This window comes from Carassius auratus, chromosome 6, assembly GCF_003368295.1.
Source record: "Carassius auratus strain Wakin chromosome 6, ASM336829v1, whole genome shotgun sequence".
NCBI classification, from domain to species: Eukaryota; Metazoa; Chordata; class Actinopteri; order Cypriniformes; family Cyprinidae; genus Carassius; species Carassius auratus.
In genome coordinates this window covers 25,611,031-25,624,012 of record NC_039248.1, presented here as the reverse complement: position 1 = coordinate 25,624,012, position 12,982 = coordinate 25,611,031, and the positions used below count along the sequence as shown (strand labels likewise).

At 33.7% G+C, this 12,982-nt stretch overlaps 1 protein-coding gene across 1 annotated transcript; it reads left to right on the top strand.

The window, feature by feature from the left end:
• The first annotated feature begins 1,773 nt into the window (after positions 1–1,773).
• Positions 1,774–12,737, top strand: mst1 (macrophage stimulating 1). Its single transcript, XM_026266020.1, has 18 exons — positions 1,774–1,935; positions 2,899–3,043; positions 4,061–4,176; positions 4,349–4,463; positions 5,026–5,162; positions 5,263–5,383; positions 5,526–5,644; positions 6,920–7,091; positions 7,657–7,787; positions 8,302–8,404; positions 8,487–8,623; positions 9,242–9,274; positions 9,352–9,466; positions 9,585–9,662; positions 9,755–9,901; positions 10,238–10,344; positions 10,802–10,941; positions 12,246–12,737. The coding sequence occupies exons 1-18, from the start codon at positions 1,881–1,883 to the stop codon at positions 12,405–12,407; spliced, it is 2,133 nt and encodes a 710-aa protein (XP_026121805.1). The 5' UTR covers positions 1,774–1,880; the 3' UTR covers positions 12,408–12,737.
• The last annotated feature ends 245 nt before the right edge of the window (positions 12,738–12,982 follow it).

Genomic DNA, 12,982 nt, shown 5'->3' with positions numbered 1-12,982 from the left:
AGAATGTTACATTTACCTCAAGAAAGCCCTTTAAAGACCATAGCAGGTTAGTTGAGATTGAAAAATAGCCATAAGAAAGGAGTATTTTGCTAAATATGTGCACTACAGTACATACTTATTATATTTTCACCTGAAGTATTTTACATTTGATTATGCAATATCTGTACCTGAAAACGGTGCTATTTATGATAATTTTTAAACATTTTTATTACTGACTGTTCACTTGTCTTCATTAATGTTTGAACTTAATAGTTAGTGTTTATTGTGGTATTGAAATTACAATTGTGAAATGAGATTGCAGATTATTTACAAAGAAAACAATAGCAATTTTATTTTTATCTCTGTTTATGTATTTATTTTTTGGCAGGGCAAGAAAAGTTCTGAACCCTAGCATTGAGCTCTGCATTTGAATAAAGTGACGTGACACATACAGCCAAGTATGGTGACCCACACTCAGAATTCGTGCTCTGCATTTAACTCATCCGAAGTGTACACACACACAGAGCACTGAACACACACACACACTGTGAACACACACCCGGAGCAGTGGGCAGCCATTTATGCTGCAGCTTTTTAAAGGCCTTTGATTATGTTATGAAAAATTTAAAATAAATCACTACACAACGTTCTTTGTCTTAATTACTCTTTTATTTTATTGTAGATCAGTGGTCTTTATAAATAATCCTTACTATAGTTCAGTGGTCTTAATACTAGTCTACTATAAGCAGCCAACAGGTCAGAGGTAATTTGTGTGAATTAATATAAAAAAAAGTGTTATGTTGCAGCACATGAAATATAGTTACAGCAGAAAATGTGTACCCTAAGCATTAATATTTCTATTAGAATAATAAGAAGCACATAAAATAAGACCTTTAGATATTTAAAATAAAGCCTGATAAAATAATTTACATTTTCTTTGTTTATTATTTTAATAGTTTTTTCTTGGTTTTGATAGTAATACATTCTAATCAGTAATTTTACATCCAGATTAATGTATGTATAGACATGTAGTGTGCGTGTGTGTGTGTGTGTGTGTGTGTGTGCGCGCGCGCATGTTTACATGCATGGTGGGCCAGTCTGGATGAAGTCCAGGGCTGATTTTTTGTCCCAGTCCAGCCCTGACTGTAGTCATATTTTTCATTCACTCAATCATTCAAGTCGATAATAATTTATTACCACCATCTATTCAAGGCAAGCTACGACTGATTGGTTGGTCGACTGATTGATTATTTTTAATAAAAGCAATACTCTTGGAAAAATTGTAGGAATTAAAGTAGGTTTGTTGTACAAGTTGTAAGGAAAATTAGCTTTTGGTTTTAGTCGTTAAAGACTAAACAAATCGGTTTAATGATATAATGACTCAATCGTGAAGCATATTTACTGACTTCCATAACTATCCATAACTAGCCTACTTTTTATTATTAACAATATGATTATATTGTGTAATAACATGTAGTTGTTTATTAGTAGTACACTAGTAAAATGAGTAGGCTGATTGATGAACACAATGATTAATTACAATCAGAATGAGCTTTATTGCCAGGTATGTTCACATATACGAGGAATTTGTAAAATAAATAATAATAATTAAAAGCAATTTTTTTTTGTTTCAAATTGTAAGTTATTAACAATAACATGTTTTGGTATTAGTATTGGTATTATTCTTATTAGTTTGTTTTGGGCATATGTTTGAAGTGAAGAGTTGTTGTTTACTTTGGCCAAATTTATGTGGAAATGTCCTGTTCTGTCAGGTCATCTGAGGAGTAGCCTAAACACACACACACACACACACACACCACCCCTTTCATCAATTCTTCCAGTCGAAAAGAATCAAAGTCCTCTTATGAGCTCTGCTGTTGGAGTAAAGGAGCTCTTATACTATGATTTCACTTTTCTTTCTCACTGTTCTGCTGCTCTGGCCTGACACAGCTCATGGTAAGATCCATACTCTCATAATTAATGATTCTTTATTTAACATGAAGTATTTTGATGCATTTAATATGGTGGTGAATTGTTTCTAGACAGCCTGTAATTGATTATGCTCCCAAACAGCCAGCAAACATGTTACTCCTATACACCATTACACTATAATCAAACTATGGGTAGTATTATCCAACACTGTCATTAATTACAGACAGAATATGAAAGTTTCCTGATCTTTAAGATCGTATAATAATATAAATATTATTTTAAAACTACAGTGATATTCTGGCAGAAACTATGGTTGCCATATGGTATACAAGGAAAAAAAATCACAATAAAAATTAGCTAGAGAGTTTTTTCACGATATCTGAGTTACTCTTACAAACATTCCTTGTGGAAAACATGGAATTACCTTGGTATATATCAGTTGCTGTTAGACACCATATTCTTGTCACATTTTATGTTATTAATGGCCCTTTTTCATGATGCATACAGGCAGATATTCATATATAATGAATTTAAACATAAGCATGTGTGTACAGCTGTGGACTGCTTACTGTGCCAGTTTCTGTGTACTGTGTAGTTATTTAGGCATCACTTCATGATCACACCTTGCCACTGGGAATATTGTGGAACAGATGTAGTTTACAGATCCAAAGGTCATGTGTGTTTAAGCCCCTTTAAGGACACACACACAACGTTTCAACATTTAAACCGGCAAAAAAAGTTTGCTATTCAATAACAACACGGCAAAAAACATTTTGTATTTTTATAAAAAAAAATTTGGAATGTTCTGTGGGATGTTTTGAACATGCACTGTAAACATCTTTCATGTCATTGTTTTCATCTCCTGTTGCAAAAAAAAAATCCCGTAATTTCATTTTGGTTTTGTGTGTTTCAACTTGATTTTCTTTATTACTAAATAAATCCAAAGAGGTAAAATGACTAGTGCATCTTTCTGATGTGTTTTCACAGCATTCCGCAGCGCATTGAATGATTTCCAGCGATCCGAGGGGAGAGAGCTGGTCCTGAAATCCTGGAATGTTAACCGTCTGACTGAATTTCCTGGAATCACTTTGGAGGATTGTGCTAAACGCTGCACAGAGAGTCCAGAATGCAGGTCTCATATCCCCACTTCCCTTTCCCAGCATGCACTGCATGACTGAATGATTTAAAACACATAAGTTGCCTTTTTGACAAACAGTTCCATTTGTTTTGTATTTATTTCATTATATTGTCCGTTAATCTGAGAAAGAAGTGTATTTTAGTATATATATATATACAGAAATATGTATTTTTAAATAATATAGTAAAGTGCAAACTAAATGTTTTCACACACTTAAATGCATGTTATTTATGGTTAAAATAAAATATATATTTGGTAAGAGTTTATTAGAAGGACCAATTATCACTATTAACCAACATGCATATTATTAGCATATTGGCTGTTTATTATGCAGTGTCTTAATAATAAGCAAGTAAAGAGACAGAGAGAGAGATTGGCTGTTTATTAGTACATCTTAAACACATATTAATGCCTTATTCTGCATGATCATATTTTATTTCCCTTAATCTTAACCTATACCTACAGCCTTGCTAACTTTTAATAAGTTGCATATGAATTAATAGAGACAAAAATGTCAATATAGTTAGTTAATAGTGAGAATAGGACCTTAAAATAAAATAAAAAATATTTTAAATGCAATAAGTTGAACTTTAACTTATAACTATAACTTTTTGACTTTAATACATCTTTCTGTGTAATTTTGTCATTACTGCTATTGTCTTTTGATATTTTCAAAATCAAATACAATCAAATGTTCTTAAAATATTATTCAACACATTAAAATAAGTGTACTTCCTTAAAGCATGACGAAGTTTATTAAAACATAATGAATTTTAAAGGAGCACTTTTAATTTGGCATTATTACAAAGGTCACTTTTTTGAAAGTTTTATGAAACAGTCATGTAATTGTCTGACCTTAAGTACATTTAAATGGCCTTTTATTTCATTCATATTATCTGCAAGTGAAAATCTTCTGGAAATACACTTTAAAATATATATAATTTAAAATTTACAGCACACTACAAGTGCACATTGAATACACTTAAGCATGTTTCTTTTTTTTTTTTTCAGAGCTTTTAATTATGAGTTTCGTCCATCTTTGGTGTGTAAACATCTGCCCTGGGTGGGCGACGGAGACAATGCAGATGTCAAGAGAAATGTGAACTGTGACCTTTATGAGATGAAAGGTGACAAACTGCTTCTCAAAATGTTTTTCAATAGATTTTGAAAGTATAAGACAGTTTGAAAGATTATAAGATGTACTATGTCATCAGCCATTAAAAACCCATATGGCCTTACCACAGCTTGATATAACTGTCACATGTTAGTCACATGTTCATATTGCTCTCCTCTACTCAGTCTATGTAAGGAAGTGCATTGTGGGTAAAGGAGAAGACTATCGAGGGAAAGTGTCGACAACTAAGAGTGGACGAACATGTCAACAGTGGTGGTCCAAATTCCCTCATGATCACAGGTAGAATGTTGCACAAACTTCATGTAAAATATTTGTATGTGAAATATGTTTTTTAATTATTATTTAACAATACTTACTAAATTCTTACAATAGCCCATAAAGGTATTTGGACACTTTTAAAACTATCTGAATGTCAGTGCACTTGATAAAAATATAAAATCAAGTTGCATCTGCAAGCATGTTTTTTTTCTGTCTGTTTGTTTGTTTGTTTGTTGAAAGATTACAAACAAAATAATTTATTCCGATGGAGTCCTGTGTATTAAAAACATAAACAGGGTCAGTTTCATATTGTCCAGAGTCACTGTAGATGGTTAACAAAAGCAAATATATTAAATAAACATAATTGCATTCAACAATTTTGGAATCAAATGCATTTATTTTCAAGATTCTTTGATGAATAGAAAGTTCAGATACACAGCATTTAATTAGAAAATTAGACTTTTGATCAATTTAATGCATCTTTCCTAAATAAACAGTGGTGTATTTATTTTACACTAAGATCTTCTTAATGGCTGAATGTTCAAGTGCGATATTAGAATAATGTCACCACTGCTTGGAATAGATGGACTCCGTCTGCTACTAATGGCCTGGAGCTGAACTATTGTCGTAATCCGGACGGTGACCGCATCGGACCCTGGTGTTACACCACTGACCCTGAACCCAGATATGAGAGCTGTGACATTCCCCAGTGCAAAGACGGTAGGACGACCAGTAACATGTGTTTGCACTGCAGTGGTTTTACTGTCAGAGTCATAAGCGCTTTGTTCTGAGCAGATGTTTGTGTATGTTTCTCTATTAGAGGTGTGCATCACTTGTAATGGAGAAGACTACAGAGGTCAGGTGGATCACACAGTGAGCGGGAAAGAGTGTCAGAGATGGGACCAACAGTATCCACATCAACACATCTACCAGCCAGAGAAGTAAATATGACATAACCATGTACCAAAGCTCTGAAATCAGAATAGAAGTGCAGTGGGTATCAATATATCAATCATGTGGTGTTGCAGTGATTTTATGCGGGTGCTGATATAATAACTTCATATCTGATGTTTGTGCAACCAGGTATCCTGATAAAAGTTTGGATGATAATTATTGCCGTAACCCGGATGCGTCTCCGGTGCCCTGGTGCTACACCACTGACCAGACGGTGGAGAGAGAGAGCTGTGATATACGCAAGTGCCGTGAGTATTTCTGCTCCAAACAACAAGGATATGATATTTCATTTCATGGTATTTGAAAAATTATATATTTGAAATGTTTTAGGTTTTTTGTCACTGTTTGACTTGTGTTATTCACTTTGTTCTTGCCATGAATGACAATGTGTAAAACAATAACTAATTAATTAATTTCATGCTTTTAGGAAACTCCAAAACTAAATAGGCACTGGTAAAACAACCTTACTGTAGTAAGATCAATACATATGTTGCTTGTACAAACGTTACACAGCTATTTTTGAATGGTCATCATGCATTATGGATTAAACAAAACATGCATTTTATAACCATATAATTACTATAGTTACTATTATTATTAACTAATATTAATTATAGTTTTAATTAATATTTTGAATCAGTTTTTTTGTTTGTATATATTCTGGTTTAATTTACATTTTAGATAGCGTTTTTGTTGTGTGTGTTTGTCATTTCAAGCATTTTTTTATATATTTATTGAAGCGCTATTACTTTTTATTTCCATTTAGTTTCATAGTTTTTGTTTACCACATCAAGTTAAACTGAATTAAATTAAGAAATGTTATTTTTGTAGTTCATCTATTCAAGAGAAGCTTTTCTGAAACATTATTTTAAAGTCAAAGATTATAGCAGAGATTGAACTGAAGAAATCCTTAAAAAAAGAACTTCTAAGGCCATTTTTTGATGCAATGTCAACTTTAAAATGTTTGCACAACACAGTTGTTTGCATTCTGTTAGCAGTGCATGGATTTTAGTCTCCATGCAAATCGTTTGGATTATTATTCATTCATTCTGTTTAAAGGACAAAGATCTTCATCTTCCTGGGGACATTGCTGTCATTTCCAATCGCGTCAGTGCTTGTCAAAAAGACAGCTATATAACTGAAAGTCAGAAACTTGCATATGGTGTTCTGTTTGAGAGCACAAGATTAATAGCAGTTTATTGCATTGGGTTCACAAGACAGAACACAATATTATTCTTTATGAATATGCAATGATTGATCCGTTGGGAGCATGTGTGACATTTACACAGTTGAGTTTAAAAATATTAATGTTGCTAAAGTGGAGTTGCTGAAATCTGTTATTTCTGTCATTGACACATGATTGGACAACAAATTACTGCATCTGTCCGATATACAGCCTTATTTACAACTAGTTTCCTCTCTTCATTTACCGTGTGCTAAAATTGATCAATCTGTGAGATGTCTTTAGTATATCTCAAATGTTTTTAATAAATGACTTGCCTTCTTTCTGTTCCGTCCTGTAGCTGAATCTCCCAAGCGCCGTTCTCGCTCCGGCTACACCACTAACTGTTTCCGGGGTCGAGGAGAAGATTACAGGGGCAAAGTCAACGAAACCACCTCTGGAATCCCCTGTCAGCGCTGGGACGCACAGAAACCCCACGAACACCCTTTTTTCCCTAAAACCTACGAGTGCAAGTGAGTTAAAGGAATAGTAGAAATTTTTACATACTCAGTCCATCCGAGATGTAGATGAGTTTGTTTCTTCATCAGAACAGATTTGGAGAAATGTAGCATTGCATCACTTGCTCATAAAAGGATTCTATGAAGTGAATGGGTGCCGTCAGAATGAGAGTCCAAACAGCTGATAAAACATCACAATAATCCACAAGTAATCCACAATACTCCAGTCCATCATTTAGGAAGTGTTGTAATGGATTATAGACTCATATTTTGTCTGGAAGCAACAGTTTAAACACCTTAACGATGGATTTGTTTTTTTACAAACTCCAGTTATTCACTTCACAAGATGTTAACTGACGGACTGGAATGGTGTGGATTACTTGTGATGTTTTTTTCAGCTGTTTGGACTCTCATTTTGACGGCACCCATTCAAGGTCCATTGGAGAGCAAGTGATTGAATGCTACATTTCTCCTAAATATGTTCTGAAAAAGAAACAAACTTCATCAGAACTGTATACCGGTAATGATTGGTTGATTGTGACTCTCTGTCTTTCTCTGTCTTTGCTCTTTCCACCTCTAGGGGTCTGGAGGAGAACTACTGCCGTAACCCGGACGGTTCAGAGGCGCCCTGGTGTTTCACGTCTCTCCCTGAGATGAGGACAGCTCTCTGTCTGCAGATCAAACGCTGTGCTGATGACATTGAGGCAGAAGGTACAGTTGCGCCTGCTAGTGATTAAAAACATCAACTACACTTTCATTTTTAAAGACATTTTGACTGTGCTTTGTCTTTGTGGGAAGAAAAATGAATGCTTCATGTGTACTTAATATGCGTATTGTATATAAACTACCATTCTAAATTGTGTGTCAATAGTTTATGTATTTTTGAAAGGAATTAATACTTTTAATAAAAATAACATTTATAATGTTACAGAGTATTTTAAATAAATGCTGTTCTTTTGTATTTTCTTCTTCTTTGAAATTCATCAAGGAATACTAAAGAAAATCAAGAATCAATGTAAAGAATTACATTTCCAAATATATTCACATAGAAAATAGTTATTTTAAATTATAATAATATTTCATATATATATTTATATATATATTTTTTTTTAATTGTATTTTTGATCAAATAAATGCGGCCTTTGTGAGGAGAAGAGACTTCTTTGAAGCCATTAAGTTTGGAATGGCAGTTTAAATAACTATGTTTTCTTCTCCTCAAACTTAGATTGCTATAATGAAATCGGCAAAAACTATCGGGGTGTTGTCCGCAAGACACGTAAAGGTATTCTCTGCCAGAAATGGAGCCTCAATACACCTCACAAAACCAAGTAAGAATAAAATCCCATTCTTGTTTGACTCATTTAAAGTTGATCTGAAGTATAAAGGTCATTTATGCACATCTGTTTGCAGGATAAACCCCAAAACACACCCAGAGGCCAACCTGACCGACAACTACTGCAGAAACCCTGACGGAGACCATCACGGGCCCTGGTGCTACACCACTGACCCCAAGACTGAGTTCGACTACTGTGCCATCAAGCAGTGTGGTGAAGCATCAATGTCTATAGACATATAGAATAGTTTTATTTAAAGTGCCCCTATTATGGGTAATGAAAGGTTCATATTTTGGTTAACAGGTTGACATGCATGCCAGGTCAAAAACACTTTCATTAATGCATTTATTTTTACATTACTGCCTGATAAAGCAGGTTTGTAAGTGCAGTGCTTAGTTTACAATGTTATCGGGGAAACTGCTGTTTTTACTGGTCCATAAGCGGCACTTAGTGGTAAAGAATGAATTAGCATTTTGATTCAGACCAACGTGAAAAGCCCAACAGGTGGGAGGGCAGTATGCTAATGTTTTATGTTTGACGTCAACATAAAAAAGGCTTTGGATTTGAGAATTGGGATTCTGCATCGACTCTTTCTTTAGAGATACAATAACTTTATAAACGGTGGATGTTTTCAGGATGTTTTCATTCATTACACACTGCATGAAAGGTAATTTTAAAACAATCCATAATTGGGGCAACTTTAATAATACTACTCAAATAATTTATAATACATTTATTATAAAAGATTAATGGTCATATATTTTAAATAAATATAATTATTATTAAATCATTAATTAAACTATATTTTTGTACTTCCGTGTGTTATAATAGCTGGAGAGAAGGTGCCAATCATCGGGCCAACAAGTAAGTCAAAAACAGCATACAGTGAACAATACAGACTCTGATGTGCTTCTAACCTGCTCTCCACTGTGTGTATAAAGCGGAGGTTGTGTTTAACGAGTGTGGGAAGCGGGACGACCGGACTGGGAAGAGCAGGTTAAGAATAGTGGGCGGCACTCCTGGAAACTCTCCCTGGACCGTCAGCCTTCGAGACCGGTTAGTTGTACTATAACCCGTCCCGTCCCAAATGATGTCACTTTATGGAAGTAAAATCGATTTGCAAACAGTGTTTCTTGTTGACAAATGTATTTGTGGCCACTGCTTGTCTTCTCAGGAAAGGAAACCACTTCTGTGGAGGTTCTCTGGTCAATTCCAAATGGGTGATCAGCACTAAACAATGCTTCTCATCCTGGTAACTCAACCTTCTTCAGTGATTACTGTTCAGAGATGGACAGTAAGGGTGTTTTATTAAATATGCAAATGCTTGTTGGTGATTTGATGCAGTTATGTGGACCTCACCGGATACAGTGCTACCATGGGCACATTGTTCCGTGATCCGAAGGAAGGTGAACCGGACAGACAAACCATTCCTCTCACCAAGATCGTCTGTGGTCCTTCTGAATCCCACCTGGTCATGCTTCAGCTAGAAACGTACCTCATATCACACACAAACACAGCAATGTACAACATGCTTTGGTTCTACACTCTTAAAAATAAAGAAAGAGGTTTTCGATGCCATAGAAGAACCAGATTTGGTTCCCAAAGAACCTTTTAGTCAACAGATAATAAATTAACCATTTCATAGTATGCACTATAAAGAAACTTGGGAAGGTTTCATGGGTGTTAAAGTTTCTTCTTGTGGCCTTCAATGCCAATAAACAACCTTTATTTGTAAGAGTGTGCAGTATTTTTTGGATGCCATTCTTTAAAAGTGTCTTGACTCAAAATTGTCCCTCTAATAACACATATCCTGCTCTTCTCCTGCAGTCCTGCTCAGTTTAATGAGCGCGTGTCTCAAATATGTCTGCCTCCTGAGCGCTACATTGTTCCAGAGGGAACCTTCTGTGAAATCGCTGGTTGGGGAGAAACTAAAGGTGATATCTATAATATCAGTTTTATAGTTTTATCTATAATAATTCCTATTATACACTATTGTTCAAAAGTTTGGGTTCCGAAATGTTTTTTGTTTTTTTGTTTTAAGAAATGAATGCTTTTATTCCTGAAGGATGCATTAAATTGATCAAAAGTCACAGTACAGACATTTATGATGTCGCTGAAGATTTTCTGTCTTGAGCAGCAAATCAGCATATAATTATGATTTCTGACACTAAAGACTGAAGTAATGATGCTGAAAATGAAGCTTCGATCACATAGATAAATTACTGTTTACAATATATTCAAATACAAAACTTTTCTTATTATATTTCACAATATTACTGTTTTTACTGTATTTTTGATCAGTCTCTGTGAGCGTAAGAGACTTGTTGGAAACACATTTTTGTCGCACTTCTCTTAGTTTCCGCACTGATCCTCTCTGCTTCTCTCTCTCAGGAAAGGGGGATGAGACTGTACTGAATGTGGCTCAGATGCCTGTACTGAGCAATAAAGACTGTAACCCGTATTTCAAGGGCCGTGTCCGTGAGAATGAGATGTGCACTATGCCCTTCGTGGCCGGAGTTGGTGCCTGTGAGGTAGATGTCTGAACTGTTTTTTTTTTTTGTTCTCTGCTTTTACATTTTAACACCATATATGTTATGAATCACTAATAAAAGTAAAGTTTACAGTACTACTGGCCAATGTTTTTTAGTATGTTCTGACACAAAAAATGCAATAATAAGTTCAAATAATAAAATGCAAAAATATAAAGTTACTTTAAAATAAATCAAAGTTAGTGCATAACCTTTTAAAAAGAAGGAATCCCATAAAATTTGTTGTTGATGTCAAAGGCTTTGAGTTCATTTATAAAAAAAAAATAAAAAAAAGATTTTTTTTTTTTTTAATTGTAAAATGATCATTGGAGTATGTTGAAATATGCTCTTAATTTTAGGGATTTTTGAATGATAAAACAAATTTGGTTAGTTTCCTCCATTTATTTATTTTTTTCTTGGTAGAAAATGTTATTTAATCTTTTAATTTTAAGGATTTTTGAATTGTAAAACAGTTTTGATTGGTTTAATTTTTTTGGTAGAAAATTAGTTTTGTTATTTTAATTTTTAGGATTTTTTAATTGTAAAACAGTTTTGGTTGGTTTCATCTTTTTGTTTGGTAGAAAATTAGGTTTAATATTTTAATTTTTTAGGATTTTTGAATTGTATAACAAGTTTGGTTGGTTTCATTTTTTTTTTTTTTTGGAAGAAAATTTTATTTAATCTTTGAATTTTAAGGATTTTTGAATGATAAAAAGTTTTTGGTTGGCTTCGTACATATTTTTATTTATTTTTGAATTATTTTATAGATTGAATCTTTTGATTTTAAAGGCTTTTGTATAATAAATACTTTTGGTCGAATTCATCCATTTTTTGGTAGAAAATGTTATTTATTTGTTTATTTACTTTTAGGATTTTTGTGTGATAAAAAGTTATGGTTGATTTTACCCGTCTTTTGTTGGAGAATGTATACATTTTTTTAATTTTAAGCATTTTAGTTGAAAATCTATTTAAGTTGGGTTCATCCATCTTTTGGTAGAAAATTAGATTTAGTCTTTTAATTTAATTTTTTTTCTTTTCTTTTTTTTGTGATAATTTTGGTTGGTGTGCAAACTCTGGCTCCTGAAGTAAAACTAGATAACCTCTGATCTAGACATTGCTTAGCTTGCAGAAAGCTTTCAAAATGTGTATGAAGCTTTTAGAGCTTCAAACATTTCCTTTCCATCCGTCTGTGCAGCTATGCTAGTTTTAGGTTCTGTTTTTGCAATAGATGTAAGTGGGGATTGTGAAATGAGTAAGACGTGCTGGGTGCAGGTGCACTGTAACGTTCTTCTTTTTCGCTCTTCCAGAGAGACTATGGCGGTCCTCTGGCCTGTCAGAACAGTGACTGTTGGGTTCTAGAGGGAGTCATCATACCAATGCGCCGCTGTGGACATCCCGGCCAACCAAACATCTTCATCCGTGTGTCTTTTTATGTGGATTGGATCAAGAAGGTCATGGAGATGACCTGATGACAGACAAACTTGCATTGTAACATGCAACAGCACCTCTTTAAGCAGATGTTTCAAATGGCTCAATCTCCTATAAGCTAAAATATAAATATATTAAGTAGTTGGAATGTAATATACGTAAAAAAAAATACTGTTTTATAAAATGATGTATGCTTTTTTCTAACATTCTGTGTTGGGGTTTAATTAACATAATATGTATGCTTGCATTTATGAAATATAAAGATATACAAGTGCACATATATTTGAGCTAAACCTGACATCAGTCTGAGCTATATAGAATTTTTGGAATTTATTATTAATAAAGTATTCAAAATTCAGTTTTTTACCCTTCAATATTCTTTTAATGTGTCACATATTACATCATGTAAAACATGGTAGTACCATAGTTTGCATATATACATATACATTTATACACACACACACATATATATATATATATATTAGTATCATGGGTAGTATCATGATAGCCTACTATGATGGTTTTTTAGACATGAACCACGTTATTCTTAGACAAACCAGGCTAATTGATTTTAAGTAGGCCTACCACGATATATCAAAACAACAAAACCACTACC